This window comes from Mirounga angustirostris, unplaced genomic scaffold (assembly GCF_029215605.1).
Source record: "Mirounga angustirostris isolate CCGP_5_RB_7025 unplaced genomic scaffold, mMirAng1.0.hap1 SCAF_4, whole genome shotgun sequence".
Taxonomy (NCBI): Eukaryota; Metazoa; Chordata; class Mammalia; order Carnivora; family Phocidae; genus Mirounga; species Mirounga angustirostris.
Genome location: NW_026991712.1, coordinates 38,562,685 through 38,577,223, shown reverse-complemented (window position 1 = coordinate 38,577,223; position 14,539 = coordinate 38,562,685). Strand labels below are relative to the sequence as shown.

Below are 14,539 nucleotides of genomic sequence, written 5' to 3'. Positions count from 1 at the left end.
AGAGAGATGAATGGGCAGAGCATGGAGGGGTTTTAGAGCAGTAAAGCTACTCTGTAGAGACACTGTAATGGTGGATGCATATCATTATACATTTTTCCCAAAGCTGTAGAATGTACAACACCAAGAGTGAACCCTAAGGTAAATTCTAGGGGCTTTGAGTGGTAATCATGTGTCAGTATAGGCTCATCAGTTGTAACAAATGTCCCACTCTGGGGAGGGATAGTGATCGTGGGAGAGGCTGTGCATGTGTGGGGCTGGGGAGTATATGGAAATCTCTGCCTTCTGCTCAGTTTTGCTGTGAACCTAAAATTGCTCTAAAAAATAAAGTCTGTTAGGAAAGAAAAGCTTCCTGGTACGGTACCTTAACACACAGTAATCATTCTGATATTTGTTGAATGTTTAGTGAATGTGCAACCAAAAATCTGTTTCTTTAACTGAAACTTCCTTGTGCCCGATCATCAGAATTACAGAGTAGAATCACTGAATGGAGTAAAGACGGTTACATATCATAGCACTTCTTTTTCTGAGTATATTCGGAGATCGTCTTTCATTTCTCTTAGCAAAAATGGGGCAATATCCAAAGGCCCATCAGTTGAGGAATGGAGAAATAAAATGTGACAGGTTTGTACAATCACATATTAGATGTTAAATATCAATGAAATAAGTTACATTAATATCAACATGAATAGAATCTCAAAAACATGTTGAATGATGAAGGACAGGTTTACAGAAAGATACAGTATGATACCATTTATATAAATTTTGTATGTGTGAACACACCAGAATTTATAAAAAGAAACTTGATTGGATGGACACAAAAGAAGTTCATGGTAGTGGTAATGGTAATGATTAACCCTAGGGTAAACCCCTAGGGGAGGTGGTATGGAAATGGGATTGGGAAGGGTTTAAGGAATTTTAAGTTTATCAGTAATGTCTTTTAATAATCTAAAATAAATGTGTCAAAATGTCAGTTCTTTTGTGTGAGTTAAAAGATGGTATGGAGTTGATTTCAGCCTTTTTCCCCATGAACAAAACTAGTGTTTTGCCATCAGGAACTACAGTTCTCTCATGGTTGGATGATAATTGGCTGAGAAGCAGAGTGCTCAGAGTCCTTGTGACCTGAATATTCCTTATAGGATACATTTTTTCACGTGGTATTTTAATCACTGTGAGCTTATGGTGAAAACTTCTGTGGAAGTTTCTCCACAACTGACAACCAACTTGTACTGAACATCTCTTAGCTAAGTTTGTGTAGGATTTTGTTTTTCCATCTGTTAGTAGTTTCTGTGAACTGTTTGGTGGTTCATCCTAATGACTGTGCTCCTGAGCAGAGAAATAGTAGTTACCCCATCATCTCATCCTATAAGGATAGGCTAGGAATCTTGGCTGTCATCTGTTCAGAAGAAACAAAAAGCACTTTTTCATAGAAAAGTCAACTATATGGTATGTGTGAAGGGATAGTCTGAATACTAGTTTAACAGTTCTGATTCACTATTTTTGTCCTGCGGAATGTTATTTTCAATGACATTCCGTCTCAAATTCAATTTTTTTAAATTAAGCCTTCTGTAGAGTGACAGGCCCTTGTGAGAAATGATACAGAGAGATTCCCTGTACTCTTTACCCAGTGTCCCCCAGTGGTAACATCTTGAAAAACTTGAGAACAGTTATCACAACTAGGATACTGACATTAATGCAGATACAGAAAACATTCCCATCCTGCAAGGACCCCTCATGTTGCCCTTTTTTTTTTATAGCCACCCTTTCTCTCCTCTTGTCACCACCCCCCTGGTAACCCCTGGCAACCAGTGATCTGTTTCCATTTCTATAATTTTATCATTTCAAGAATGTTCTATGAATAGAATAATAATAGCATGTAACCTTTTCATACTGTTATTTTTTTCACTCAGCATAATTCTCTAGACACTCATCTAGATTGTTGTGTGCATCATTAGCTGGTTCTTTTTTACTTCTGAGCAGTCATGGTGTGGATATGCCTCAGATTGTTTAATCATTCTGTTGAAGGACATCAGGATTGTTTTTGGCTTGGGGCTATTGTGAATAAAGCTGCTATCTACATTTATGTACAGGTTTTTGTGTGAACGTAAGTGTTCATTTTTCTGGGATAAGTGCCTAGGAGGACAGTGCCTGGGTTGTATAATAGATGCATATTTAATATATTAAGAACCTGCCAAACTGTTTTCCAGAGTGCTTGTATCACTTCACATTCCTGCTTACAGTGAATGAGTGATCGTATTTCTCTGAATCCTTGCCAACACTTGTTTGTCACTGTTTATTATTTTAGCCGTTATTGATAGGTGTGTAGTGAACTCACTGTGATTTTAATTTGCATTTTCCTAATACCTGATGATGTGGAACATCTTCCCATGTGCTGCTTTGCCATCTGTCCTCTGTCGTGAGATGTCTGTTCATATCTTTTACACATTTTCTAATTGGATTGTTTACTGTTGAATTTTGAGTGTTCTTTCTATAGTCTGAGACATGAGTCCTTTGTTGGATATATGGTTTGCAAATATTTTCTCCCACTCGGTAGCTTGTCATTCTCTTAACAGAGCATATAAAAACAATCAGAAAGATGTAAAAAAAAAAAAAAGTGGTCTATCATAGACAATAGGAGAATGAAGTTCCACGTACTTTGTTCTTTTTAAATATGTAATTTTAGATCCATTTTATTACTCATTACTAATTCTTTACTTAGCATTTAGGAGATAAAGACTGAGCCTAATGAATGAAATTATTCCATAATTTCTGAATAATGAAAACTTAACCAATTGTTTTACTTAATACTTTTGCTTTTAACATCAGGTTTCAGATGATGATAAAGAAAAGGGAGAGGGAGCTCTTCCAACTGGGAAATCTAAAAAGAAAAAAAAGAAAAAGAAGAAGCAAGGTGAAGATAACTCTCCCGCACAGGTAGAGTATCAAAACAGATAGATGTCATTCGTTAAGCACCTACTGCTCAAATGTGAAAAGATAATATGCAGATACTAAGAATATGTAGAGATAAAAGACACTATAGGAGATAGGTTTACTTGCAAAGCATTTGAAAAGTCACAGAATGTTTTAAAGATCTTCTGTATCCTACTGTAATAATAACTATTGCTGTAAAAAAAATCGTACCAAAGGTGTAAACCCAAAAGTAATAAATTAGATGCATTTTGATTTATATTAAGGTGAAATGGAAAAAGAGGTACAGTATTTCTCACATACAAAAATGCTTTTTGAATAACTTGAATTTAGCAAGTTAGAATTTTAGCTTAGAACATGTGAGTCACAAGTGGAGTGTCACTCCAGAGTTTGCTCTCTGTTTCACTTAGTATCCTCTTAATACCTTCACTTAGTATCTTCATCTGCTTGTTTGGCTTCTGACAGAAACTTTCTACTTCTGTCACTCCATTTTCCTTCTTTTTTCATTGGTCTCTCCTATTGGGAAAACTAATTTTAAATGACAGTATAAATGAAAACAAAGGTACTTTAATTGCAAACATACTAGATTACTAGAAGTATGTATGGGTTTCTCTTTGAAAGCACTATCACCATTATATTACAAATTACAAAAATCTTATTCCTTACCTACAACCATGTGGCTACTTGTTTTTATTCCTTTAAATGTAGGAGAGAGCCAGAGTTTCTAGAGGATAGCCTCCATAGTAATTTTCCTGTTTATTCTCTTTGGGAAAAGTTGGTGCATAAGGAAATACGTGTTGCGTTCATTTTTTGTTGAGGGAAGCACAGCCCATCATAAATGACACTGATCCATTTTCAATGCTTGTTTTTTCTCACAGTAATATACGTAACTGAGATCAATGGATATACTGTGTAATAAGGGTGCTTCTCTCCTTAGCTGAGCTAGCTGATGATAACCGTTATGGACAGCTATCTTTTGTTAGTAATACTGTCTGAACTCTGTTTAGCCAAACTTTTCCTGGACTTCTGTGACTTACGTTATAGCCTTTACTAAAGACTACTTTTCTGGTTTGTGGATTAGATGAGTTCCTTTTAAAAGAAATTTTGTGGGACAGATATAATCTGTAAATTTCAACTTACTGGCAAAGGTCATTAACTTGTGAAAGTTCTTTTGGTATTGTTATACTTCTTTTAAAAATGTTTGAAATGTTTTTAAAAATAACAGTGAGTATGGGGCAGCTGGGTGGCGCAGTTGGTTAAGCATCTGACTCGGTTTTGGCTCCTGTTGAGATCTCAGGTCGTGAGCTTGAGCTCCACATCGGGCTCTGCGCTCACCGCCAAGTCGTCTTGGGACTCTCTCACCCTCTGCCCCTCCCTCCCTCCCTCCCTCCCTCCCTCCCTCCCTCTCTCCCTCTCTCTCTCTCAGATCAATAAATCTTTTAAATAAATAACTGAGTAAGTATACAGGCTTTGGAGTCAGATCTGTATTCAAATTTCAGTTTGGCCATTTACTGGTTGTTTTTGTTTTTCTTTGCACAGATGACTTGACTGCATAGGTTGCTTTGAGAATTAAATGAGACAGCCATGAAATTCTTTGTCAGGGTCATAGAACATAGTATCCTATCCGTAGTACATTTGGGAATTTGTTCTTTTTAGTTGTGGGTACGTGGTTGGTGGGCGTCTTTACTGTTAGAGTACAGCTTAGGATAAAACTAACTGATGTCTTCACGTTAATTTTGTACAGATGGCAAATCTTACATATATACTTCCAAAGCTACTCTTCAACTTAAATTCACAACAAAATTTATATTACTGTCTAAACCCACTACCATCCTGAACAAGTTTTATAAAGTATCAGTATTGGCAGAAGACTTCCAAGATCACCCTAGCCAGTTGTTTCTATGTATGTGTTGGCTAAGGAATCATACAGTTAGCAATGATGGTCCTGTTTAATGTATTCTAGTTCATATTTATTTCACATACCTACGCATGTAATGTGCTTTAGAATTGCTTTGTTGAAACTTTTTTTTTTTTTAAGTCTGAAGGCCTTTGGACACCTGGGTGGCTCAGTCGGTTAAGCATCTGCCTTTGGCTCAGGTCATGATCCCAGGGTCCTGGGATCGAGCCCCTCATCGGGCTCCCTGTTCAGCGGGGAGCCTGCTTCTCCCTCTCCCCCTACTGCTCCCCCTGCTTGTGTGTGTGCTCTTTCTCTCTCTCTCTCTCTTTCTCTGTTAAATAAATAAATAAAATCTTTTTTAAAAAATAAAATAAAGTCTGATGGCCTAAGAATGGAAATGTTAAAGCTTGGATAGGACCTTAGAAATTATCTAGGCACATTTTATTTTATAGTTGAGAGAGGAAACTAAGGTTCAGGGAAATGAAATGATTTGTCTTTGACACTACACAGCTAGGCTGCAGCAGACCGGAACTGAAATGTACTTTGTACTATGTCAGCTTCGTTTATCTACAGAATGTACTCATGTACAGATATTCCTTGAAGATGTCATTAACTAAAATGTTATTTCTAAAGTCTTAGTTTGAGTATCACCTAATTCACTGTGTATTTTGTTTAAAAGACAAAATTCTAGTTTATTTCGTTTGAGTTGGTTTAGTAAATTAGAATGGTTTGCATTTGGGGATGGGAGTGTATTGGTTTTTAATTCCCAATTGATTTAAGTCCCTGGGGAGAGCAGGGATGATCACTGTTGTTCCAGATGTACCTGTATATTTTAAATCTTTGAATGATTGTTTTTATATGCTCTGTTAAGTTGTTTGGACAGTTACTGAAGTGAAATTATTTTCTTGGAATATCTTTTGGACATTAACACTACAAATAGATTTTTAATTAGTAAAAAAGAGTGATTTATATCATCTAATAGACTACTTTCCTCTGTAGGACACAGAAGAATTAGAAAAAGAAATTAGGGAAGAGCTTCCAGTGAATACCTCTAAAGTCCGTCCAAAACAGGAGAAAGCTTTTTCTTTGAAGACCATAAGCACTAGTGATCCAGCTGAAGCACTCATCAAAAATAGCCAGGTAATTTTTTGATATTTAAGGAATAAAATTTTGATGACTTGAGAGTTGTGTCATAACTCATATTTTATTGAAGTACTAAGTGCTAAGCATTGCTAATCACTAATTTAAAGTGCTGAGTATTTTAAATACACTAATTTAACCCTCATAACAACCCCATGAGAAAGGTCAAGATCTATTATATAAATGAGGTTGGAGAACTTAAATAACTAGTCCCAAGCTGCCTGTCAGTGGTGAAACCAGAACCAATAGACTGTGCTTTCTCCTATTAAATAGCAAAACATACAGGGGATAGTGGCTTAGAGAAAATGTAACTGGTTGCATTTTCCTAAAAGCATGCCATAATATATAATATGGCTGTGGTCCAACCTCTCAAAATTTAACATTTGTTTAAAATCGGTGACAGGTTCTTGAAATCTGTGCCATTGGTAGAAAATTTTGATGTGTCAGAAAGGATCATTTTACAAAAGGTCTAGGCCAGTGACGCATAGTTTTTTAAAATCTAATTTCTAGAAAGGTAAATTGTATAGAAATCTATGAAATCTTACTAGAGTTGCATGGTTCATTTATATATGCTCATTCAAAAAAATTTACTGAGAACCCATTACAATGCCACACACTATTTGAGGATATATCAGAGAACAAAGCAGATCAAAAACATCTCTGCCTTTTTGGAGCGTACATATTTTTAATGAAACAGCTTCAGACACAAACCTGAGTTACAGGGGCGCCTGGCTGGCTCAGTTGGTAAAGCATATGATTCTTGATCTTGGGATTGTGAGTTCCAGCCCCACAGTGGGTGTAGAGATTACTTAAAAATAAAATCTTTAGGGGCGCCTGGGTGGCTCAGTCGTTACATGTCTGCCGTCCGCTCAGGTCATGATCCCAGGGTCCTGGGATCGAGTCCCGCATCGGGCTCCCTGCTCCGCGGGAAGCCTGCTTCTCCCTCTCCCACTCCCCCTGCCTGTGTTCCCTCTCTCACTGTCTCTCTCTCTGTCAAATAAAATCTTTAAAAAAATAAAATCTTTAAAAAAAAAGAACCTGAGTTACCGCTAAAAGAAGTAATTGGTAACAGTCTTGTGCCAAAATAAAATCTTAACCATAGTTCCTATTTGGATTTGATGCTTTTAATTCCCTAAGAGAAGAATTCCCTTTTGAGATGTAAGGATGTGATCTCAGTACATGCATAGGTTTAATAGTAGGGAGACAAAGGGTCATTTGACATTTTGATGTTTTACTTACTAGCAAGTCATTTTCGGAAGCCATTTTGTAAAGACTATTTTGAGTCCTTCTGTGATTTATCATAGATTAAGTGGAGAGAATAGAGGGGAGAATACTGGAAATAAATACTAAAACTTTTGGGTAAGAAATAAATATGGAGAACACTAATAGGAAAGCTGAGCCAAGCAAGACAAATGCAGCTTTGGATACCTGAAACAGAAGGAAGGAATCCTAGTAATTACTTGCATGCACACAGCTTCCTCTTCTTGTTTCCTTTTCTGCTGAGCTTTCTTACACCTACAGAGCCTAGAGGAACAAGGGGCAAGAGAAACATCACTTAGCCTTGTTTCTGTATTCAATCATGATGATAAGGCTAAGGATGAATTGATCTCCTCTGTTACAGCCTCAAGGCACTCCAAATACTGGGGTTTCCATCCTTACCTCTCCTGACCATGCATTTACAGGCCTCACAGAGGCCTTTCTGCTTCCAGGTTGGAGAGGAGAAGCAAGGTGTAAGAGTCTAGGCCCTCAGCATTATGATTTCACTACCAGACTGGATAGAACTCTGAAAATTTGGACCTGAGTTTTACTGCTTCCTTTAATGGATAGGACTAGTAGCCATAGTTTGCTTTTGTCTGAGGCCACCATTTTCTGTGGGTAGGAAACGGAAGTGATTGTTGCCCTGTTTGAGTTAGCCTTACCTCTCGAGAAGCAGAGAAGGGAGCATCACCTATTGGTATTTCAGAAATTCGCTTTTTTCTTTTTGTCTTTCACATGAAAAAGTTTTGAGGAATTAAAGAGTTGGTAAGAAGTGGACAGACATTGAATTACTAAAACATATAAAATCATTCTATTTGTAATGAAAAAGAAAAATGGAAAGGTTCATGAAAATGGAATTATTCCCCCCTATATGAGATTCAGTAAACATCTTGTAATTTTATACTTTCATCCATTTTTATCTCAACCTAAATTGATGGCTCCTGTGGGTAAGGATTTATTTGGTTACGCCGCTAGAGGGCAGGCACGGGCTGTAGTGCTTCTGCTGGTAAATTATTTGGAAACGGTCTTAGTACTTACTTGGTCCTAAACAGCCTCTTGGTATTACTATATTTAATTTTATTTGAAACTTTTTACAAAAGAACTTAAGATAATTTTATTCCAAAATAGCCTATCAAGACTCTTCCACCTGCTATTTCTACCGAGCCATCTGTTCTTTTATCAAAAAGTGATTCTGACAAGAGTTCATCCCAAGTGCCACCGATGCTACAAGAGACAGATAAATCCAAGTCAAATACTAAGCAAAACAGTGTGCCTCCTTCACAGAGTGAGTAATCCTCCATTCTGGTTCTTTTGTGTGTTCTTGTACTGTTGATAAGCGCTAATATCTCAGAAGGCCGATGGATTAATAGATAATCCTTCCTTCCTTGGCAAAGGCTACATTCCTTGGAACCTTGTGGACCTCAGCTGTGAGGGCCAAGGGACTGAGATCACTCCAAGCAAGAGGGGGTGGCCAGGAACATAGATGGCAGAGACATGCCCTTGTCCATCTGGTCCCTCCCTTTTTCTGTGCACGTGTTCTTGGGACTGGGAATTGTTCTGTGCCTTTTTTCCCTCCGTTGCTCCCTTCAGCTCCCTTCAGTGTCCATTTTTGCCCATTTTCACTTTCATTACTTAGATTGAGCCGTATTAAATGATGGCTTTTCTAGATCAGAACCAGTGAAATACCTTCCATGTCATGAAAAAACAGAATACATTGGGATTCAAAGGAAAAGAGGACGGCAGCCATAGAATAACCTATAAAACATGTCACTGGAACGTGAACACTTAACTCCCCTGATAATGCTTCAACCTTTATGTTTATTTCAGCACATGTTTTCATTGATGCTACTTTTACATTTTTGAGACATAACAGTATTTACTCCTGTTTTTTCTTTCTTTTTTTCCCTTTAGCCAAGTCTGAAACTAGCTGGGAATCTCCCAAACAAATAAAAAAGAAGAAAAAAGCCAGACGGGAAACGTGAATATATTTTTCCTGATTTGGACATGTGTTTTCAAACACTGTCTGGAAGATTATGCTGTTTATGCAATAATTTGTGAACATGTACAGAGTTTTATATAAATTTAAACCAATTTTTAAAACAAAACTGTGAACACAACCACCATAAAAATGGAATCAAAGGAAAGTTAATTTATGAAATTCAGAGGTCAGCAGAATATACTCCAGTGCTGGAAGACACTTGGGGAAAGTCTTTTCAATTGAACAAGAACGGTCTTAATTTAAGCATATTATCCTGGTTTTACAGCAGTGCCCTGTTTACAACAGCTTGTGCCCTGTCTCATCTGCAGCTGAGGAATAAAGGATTCTGATTAGAGAGAGAGCTGCCTGCGGATGCGTAGGCAACATCTGCGATCTTATGCACGGAACTTAAACCATTTGAATCTGTTTTATGCTTAAATCTAAGTGCTTTGATCAAATGCATAATCTGCCATATCTTTACATATATGTTGGTAGCAATTTGTATTAAAGGAATCACAAGTGCAAATAAAAGGTCATTTATCATTTGTTAACTAAACTCCTGGTTTAGTTTACAATTTTTAAAAAGTTCTTAATTAAAAACATTGAACATGCAGTTGATGCTTGTATGGCTTATGAAGTTATTTTTGATAGTCTTACATTACTTGAATTGTTCAAAGTTCAGTATATTTTAAATTAAGAAAGATAAACTATATGTATTTGTTTTATACTTTTAAGGTTCAGACTCACAAATAATGCTCTTGTTTAGAATTTGAAAACTTTCAGGCAAAATGCAACTTAACATTTTTCCCTTTCCCTAGCAGTTTCTTTTTTCCAACATCAGCTCTTCTCTTCATTGCTAATACTTCTTCGACTTTAAAAATGAAATCTTTCACAAATTAGTTATACAGAAAGAACTTTGAGTAAAGGATGGAGAATGAAAAACTAGAGTCAGCTTTAATTGACATTGTCAAGACCTCCAGTTATCAGGAATACATTTTTTTACTGCCTTAACCTATAGTGCGTAGAATATGCATCAATTTCTTGAGGGGGATTCGTGTTTTTATAAGAATTTTCATGTAATTATTGCGATCGTGGTCAAATAAGGAACGTTTTCTGCTTGAAACTATTGATTTAAATGACGTGTGAGATGTTTCACCATTTTCAGGCACTGTGTAATTCTCTTGTAATAAACTGGCAGGTATCTTTGTAACTATAAATAGTGCATGCTCAGCCATGTACACTGTAAATAGCCTTTACCAAACGTGTTTGACAAAGACCATAATTAACATCACTTAGTGAATTGTGATAAAGAAAAAAAGCCATGATTTATTTGATGTGATTGGCTTGTTTTTACGTGGCGCCAAGAATGAAACTGTTTAACAGCTGTAACCAATGGTACTGATCTGTCCATCCAATCTTGTCTTTATTAGATCTGATTGTGGTTTGATAGTATTGCATTGTGACACTAGGAAAGCTAAAGAAACACAATGGTTTTAGTAACTGCTGAAGACTGGCCTTATTAATGGACAGCTTTCCTAACAAGCAATTATTAACTTCTATCAGGTGTTACCATCTGTTTCAGGAACACGGCAGTATGTTTACATGTCAGAAGTCTTGTTTCATTCTATGAGGTTTCTAAATTGATTTGTTTAAATAAATTCAGCAAATGGACAGCATTGTGTTTATTTGCTTCAATATTGGGGTAAATAAGCTCAACTGCCAGGAATTCATTTCTTCAAATGACTTTATTCTGTGAGCTTTACATAGATGTTTCCTAAATAGATAAAGGATTCCTGAAGTTGCCAGCACTTTGTGAAGATATCACAGAGAGTTTGAGAAGGAGTCTGTATAATTTTAGAATGTGCCAAAAGATCTAAGCTCAGAAAATTCAATTGAACTCTCTCAACTCTACCTCACCATTTCTTTATCTTAGAATTTTGTTGGCTGAGTCAAATGTTAGGCTTTATTTCTCTGGCTTAGTATCTCCCAGACAGCCACCTACAGCGGATGTTAGGGACACTGTCTTTTGAGGAGAGATCTAGTGTGGAGATGGAGAAGTGCATTGCTAAATGGGTGGATCCGGTGTGGAGATGTCTCTGTCTCTCCAGCTCAAGAGCGAGGACGTGGATTTTATGTTTTACGAGATGGCAGCTATGAGTGATAAAATTAATTTTTTTCATATGCATGAGATGAAAACTCTTGCACAATTAAAGTATCATTGTTCATTGCTCTTTACCTGTTCCAGAAGATCTTTATATGGCATTAAATCAGTTTCTGGAATCTGAACACAGGAACTTTTCTCCATCATCAACCTTAGAAGGCACTAAAATGAAGGTAGCGATTCAGGGAAGAGGGGAAAGAGAGGAACCTATTGTCCTTTGGAGACTTGCATTAGATGCTACCCAAACTGTCAGTAGGAAGATAACTGATCCCTTTAGGCTTCATCAAGCCTGAAGGGGAACCTTGTTCTAATTAGCAAATGAGGCGTCCTCAGAGAACCTGCTTAGAAATCTCCCTAATCCTGACCTGTCTCCTCGTACTTACTGAAAATCTTTCGCTAACCTGGAGTGGGGTTTAGGATTTCCCCAGACTGGAATCCTACCTATCTGTACCCCAGATTGAGCAAAACAATAGTTGAGAGAGTCCAAAAAAAAAAGGTGTTGAAATAAAATGTCGTTAATGTAATTTACCATGTTTACTTTGTGCATGCATTTTGGGGGTGGGGGAAGCAGTGGAGATAATTTATCCAAATCTAATGGTATTATTTCACAGGCGAATCCAGTTTGTATTTGGGTTAAAGATCATTGAAAGGCAATATTTAACTACAGAGTTTAGTTTTTCTTAATTAAAAACAGTCCTCTATTAACGTAGTGTGAAATATCTTTCAAAATTGAGAATTTAGGTTTAAGATGTCTAAGAGATGTCTTAAGACTTTTCTGTAAACTCATTGCACAAACTGGAATTACTTTCCAAAAGACTTAGGGAATGCAAATATGTTATTTGTAAAATGCATTGAGTGTTGTAAATAAAACAAACCATTTTTGTTTTGTTTAAATTGCTCGTTACAGTTCTCTTATGGGAAGGGACTTCAGTCATTCTGCATCTTAAGCTAGTCTAAAGGCAATTAGTTTTTGATGTTCTTGATGCTTCTTTCAAACCATAGATGCATTTGCAGGCTTTGCCAGTGGGAGGTCAGATATTTGGAGTTCAGCACCTCGTAAAATAGCCGTTTGTGACGCACGATGTTCTCCGTGGGAACCCGCTTCCATCTGAGGTCATCTTAGCAGTAGACACACCCCACCAGGTGCAGTGTCTAACTTGCATCAGCGTTTTAGGTTAAGGAAATGAGACTCAAATTTGGTACTATTAGTTGGGCCATGTTCCCAGACAATAGTGACTTAGATAGAAGTTTATTTCTTGTGCGTGCGTGTAAAAGTCAGGAAGGCGGTCCCCTCGACTGCGGTCCCCCCACGCTCAGCGCGCGGCTTCCATGTCAAGGCTGCCGACAGCTACACAGCTGGGTAACACCGCCCCTGCCTTTAAGAGCACTTCTCGAGTTATGCCACCACGTAGGCTCATCAACTCAAACTCAATCACTTGTTCCTACTAGCTACAAAGAGAACAGGAAATAACAGTCTTTATTCTGGCTGTCGTGGGCCAGTGAATATTCCAGGATTCGTTACGGGGGAAGCGGTGGGGAGGTGGACAGGGAGCCCAGCTAGCGGTCCCTGTCACAGGGTTGGACACATGCTGCGTTTTTCCTGCACCCAGGCATCCTTTCTAAGGTCAGGTTTTACCGTTTCCAACGGAGCAGAAATTCTGAAATCTCTCAGATACTGCTCAAGAGCAGCAGCTAGTCATGTTCAAACTTATGTGTAACAGCTTTCTGGAAGAAATTCCTGCCATTCAGTTCCTGCTTTAAATTCTAGAGACAGGCTGGGGCACCTGGGTGGCTCAGTCGTTAAGCATTTGTCTTCGGCTCGGGTCATGATCCCAGGGTCCTGGGATTGAGCCCCGCATCGGGCTCTCCGCTCGGCGGGAAGCCTGCTTCTCCCTCTTCCATTCCCCCCTGCTTGTGTTCCCTCTCTCGCTGTCTCTCTCTCTGTCAAAAAATAAAATCTTTAAAAAAAAAAAATTGTGGAGACAGGCTGAAGGAAACTCAGTAGCCTGCTATCATGCCTATCCTGTAAGTATCATCACAAGTTCCAACAGAAAAATTGCCCTGCTATATAAAGTAATCTCTAAAAAATAAAAAAGCATTACTATTCTTTCTAAATGCTTTCACAGGAGAAGGATTTCTAACTCTAGCATCAGGACAGGAAGTACATTGTGACATGTTTGCTAACTATTAATAGTTACAGTACTGAGATTTATGAATAGGCTAATTGAAGAAAAATTTCAGCAGATACAAGGTCTTCCCCATGATACTGGCATTCTTATTTGTATATGTGTGCTTTCCTTTTTTATTTATTGTATTAAAGCATTCAAAATGAATATATGTAACATGTACATAAAGTATAAAGCATAATAAAATGAACACCTCTGAAAACACCATTCCGCTTAAGAACTAGAAACTTACCAGCAGAGGGGATATCGGGGGTGAGCCTGACTTTTGCTGTCGTTCGCTAACAGGGTCGGGGGGGGGGGCAAGGCATGGATGAAGATAGCTGCTTTCGGGTACTCTAAGCTGGCACGGGTCCTTTTGCATGCCCAGAGTAGCTGTGGGTCCAGGTAACCTCTAGCCAGTCTCGGAAGGGAATCACGGCCTCACTGGCGCCCCTCAGTTCACTGCCATCTGCTGGGAAGTCGTAGTAAGTACACGTAGGCACCATGGCTCAATGTGAATGGTGCCCCCAGAGCCCTGTAGTGCACTCTGCACGACCTCTTTTCCATGAGGAAGGAGGCTAGCGAGGCTCTATCAGGAACGTGCCCCCACCCCACCCCCGCGTGCCCCCGGAGTCAGAAGAGCAGCACGTGGCCCATTTAGGGTGCGGATTCCTGGTGAAGTTTGTTGAGGGCCTGCCGATTTTCTGACAAACACCACAAAGGGGTTTATGGCAAAACAGCAGGAGCTGTGAGTAACTTAAGATAGTGTAATTATGGATGATTTCTTTCTCTTTGAAACTGTATAGCAACTTACTAAAATACGGGATTACCTGGGGAAATTGCAGCTATTCCCATTTCTCATCAAAATTGAAATGTTCACAATAATGCAAGATGGAAGAAAACCCGCCTTAGTACTGGAAGTGGAAAGGGGGCATCCAAATGCCAAAAGCCTGGGGACATTCCTGTTATTAGCAAACAAAATCCAATAATTTATCAACAGAGTAAAACACCATGAA

At 38.3% G+C, this 14,539-nt stretch overlaps 1 protein-coding gene across 10 annotated transcripts in view; it reads left to right on the top strand.

Moving 5' to 3' along the window:
* The window catches only part of MTDH (metadherin), a 58,334-nt gene extending 44,588 nt beyond the window's left edge, over window positions 1-13,746 (top strand). For 9 of the 10 annotated variants that reach the window (XM_064588085.1, XM_064588090.1, XM_064588089.1 and 6 more), the window contains 4 exons: window positions 2,824-2,931; window positions 5,822-5,962; window positions 8,348-8,504; window positions 9,131-13,746. In XM_064588085.1, coding sequence (XP_064444155.1) covers window positions 2,824-2,931; window positions 5,822-5,962; window positions 8,348-8,504; window positions 9,131-9,201 — 477 coding nt within the window. In that variant the 3' untranslated portion in view covers window positions 9,202-13,746. The remainder of the gene's footprint in view (window positions 1-2,823; window positions 2,932-5,821; window positions 5,963-8,347; window positions 8,505-9,130) is intronic. The other variant, XM_064588086.1, reaches the window with a different exon arrangement.
* Window positions 13,747-14,539: the final 793 nt, after the last annotated feature.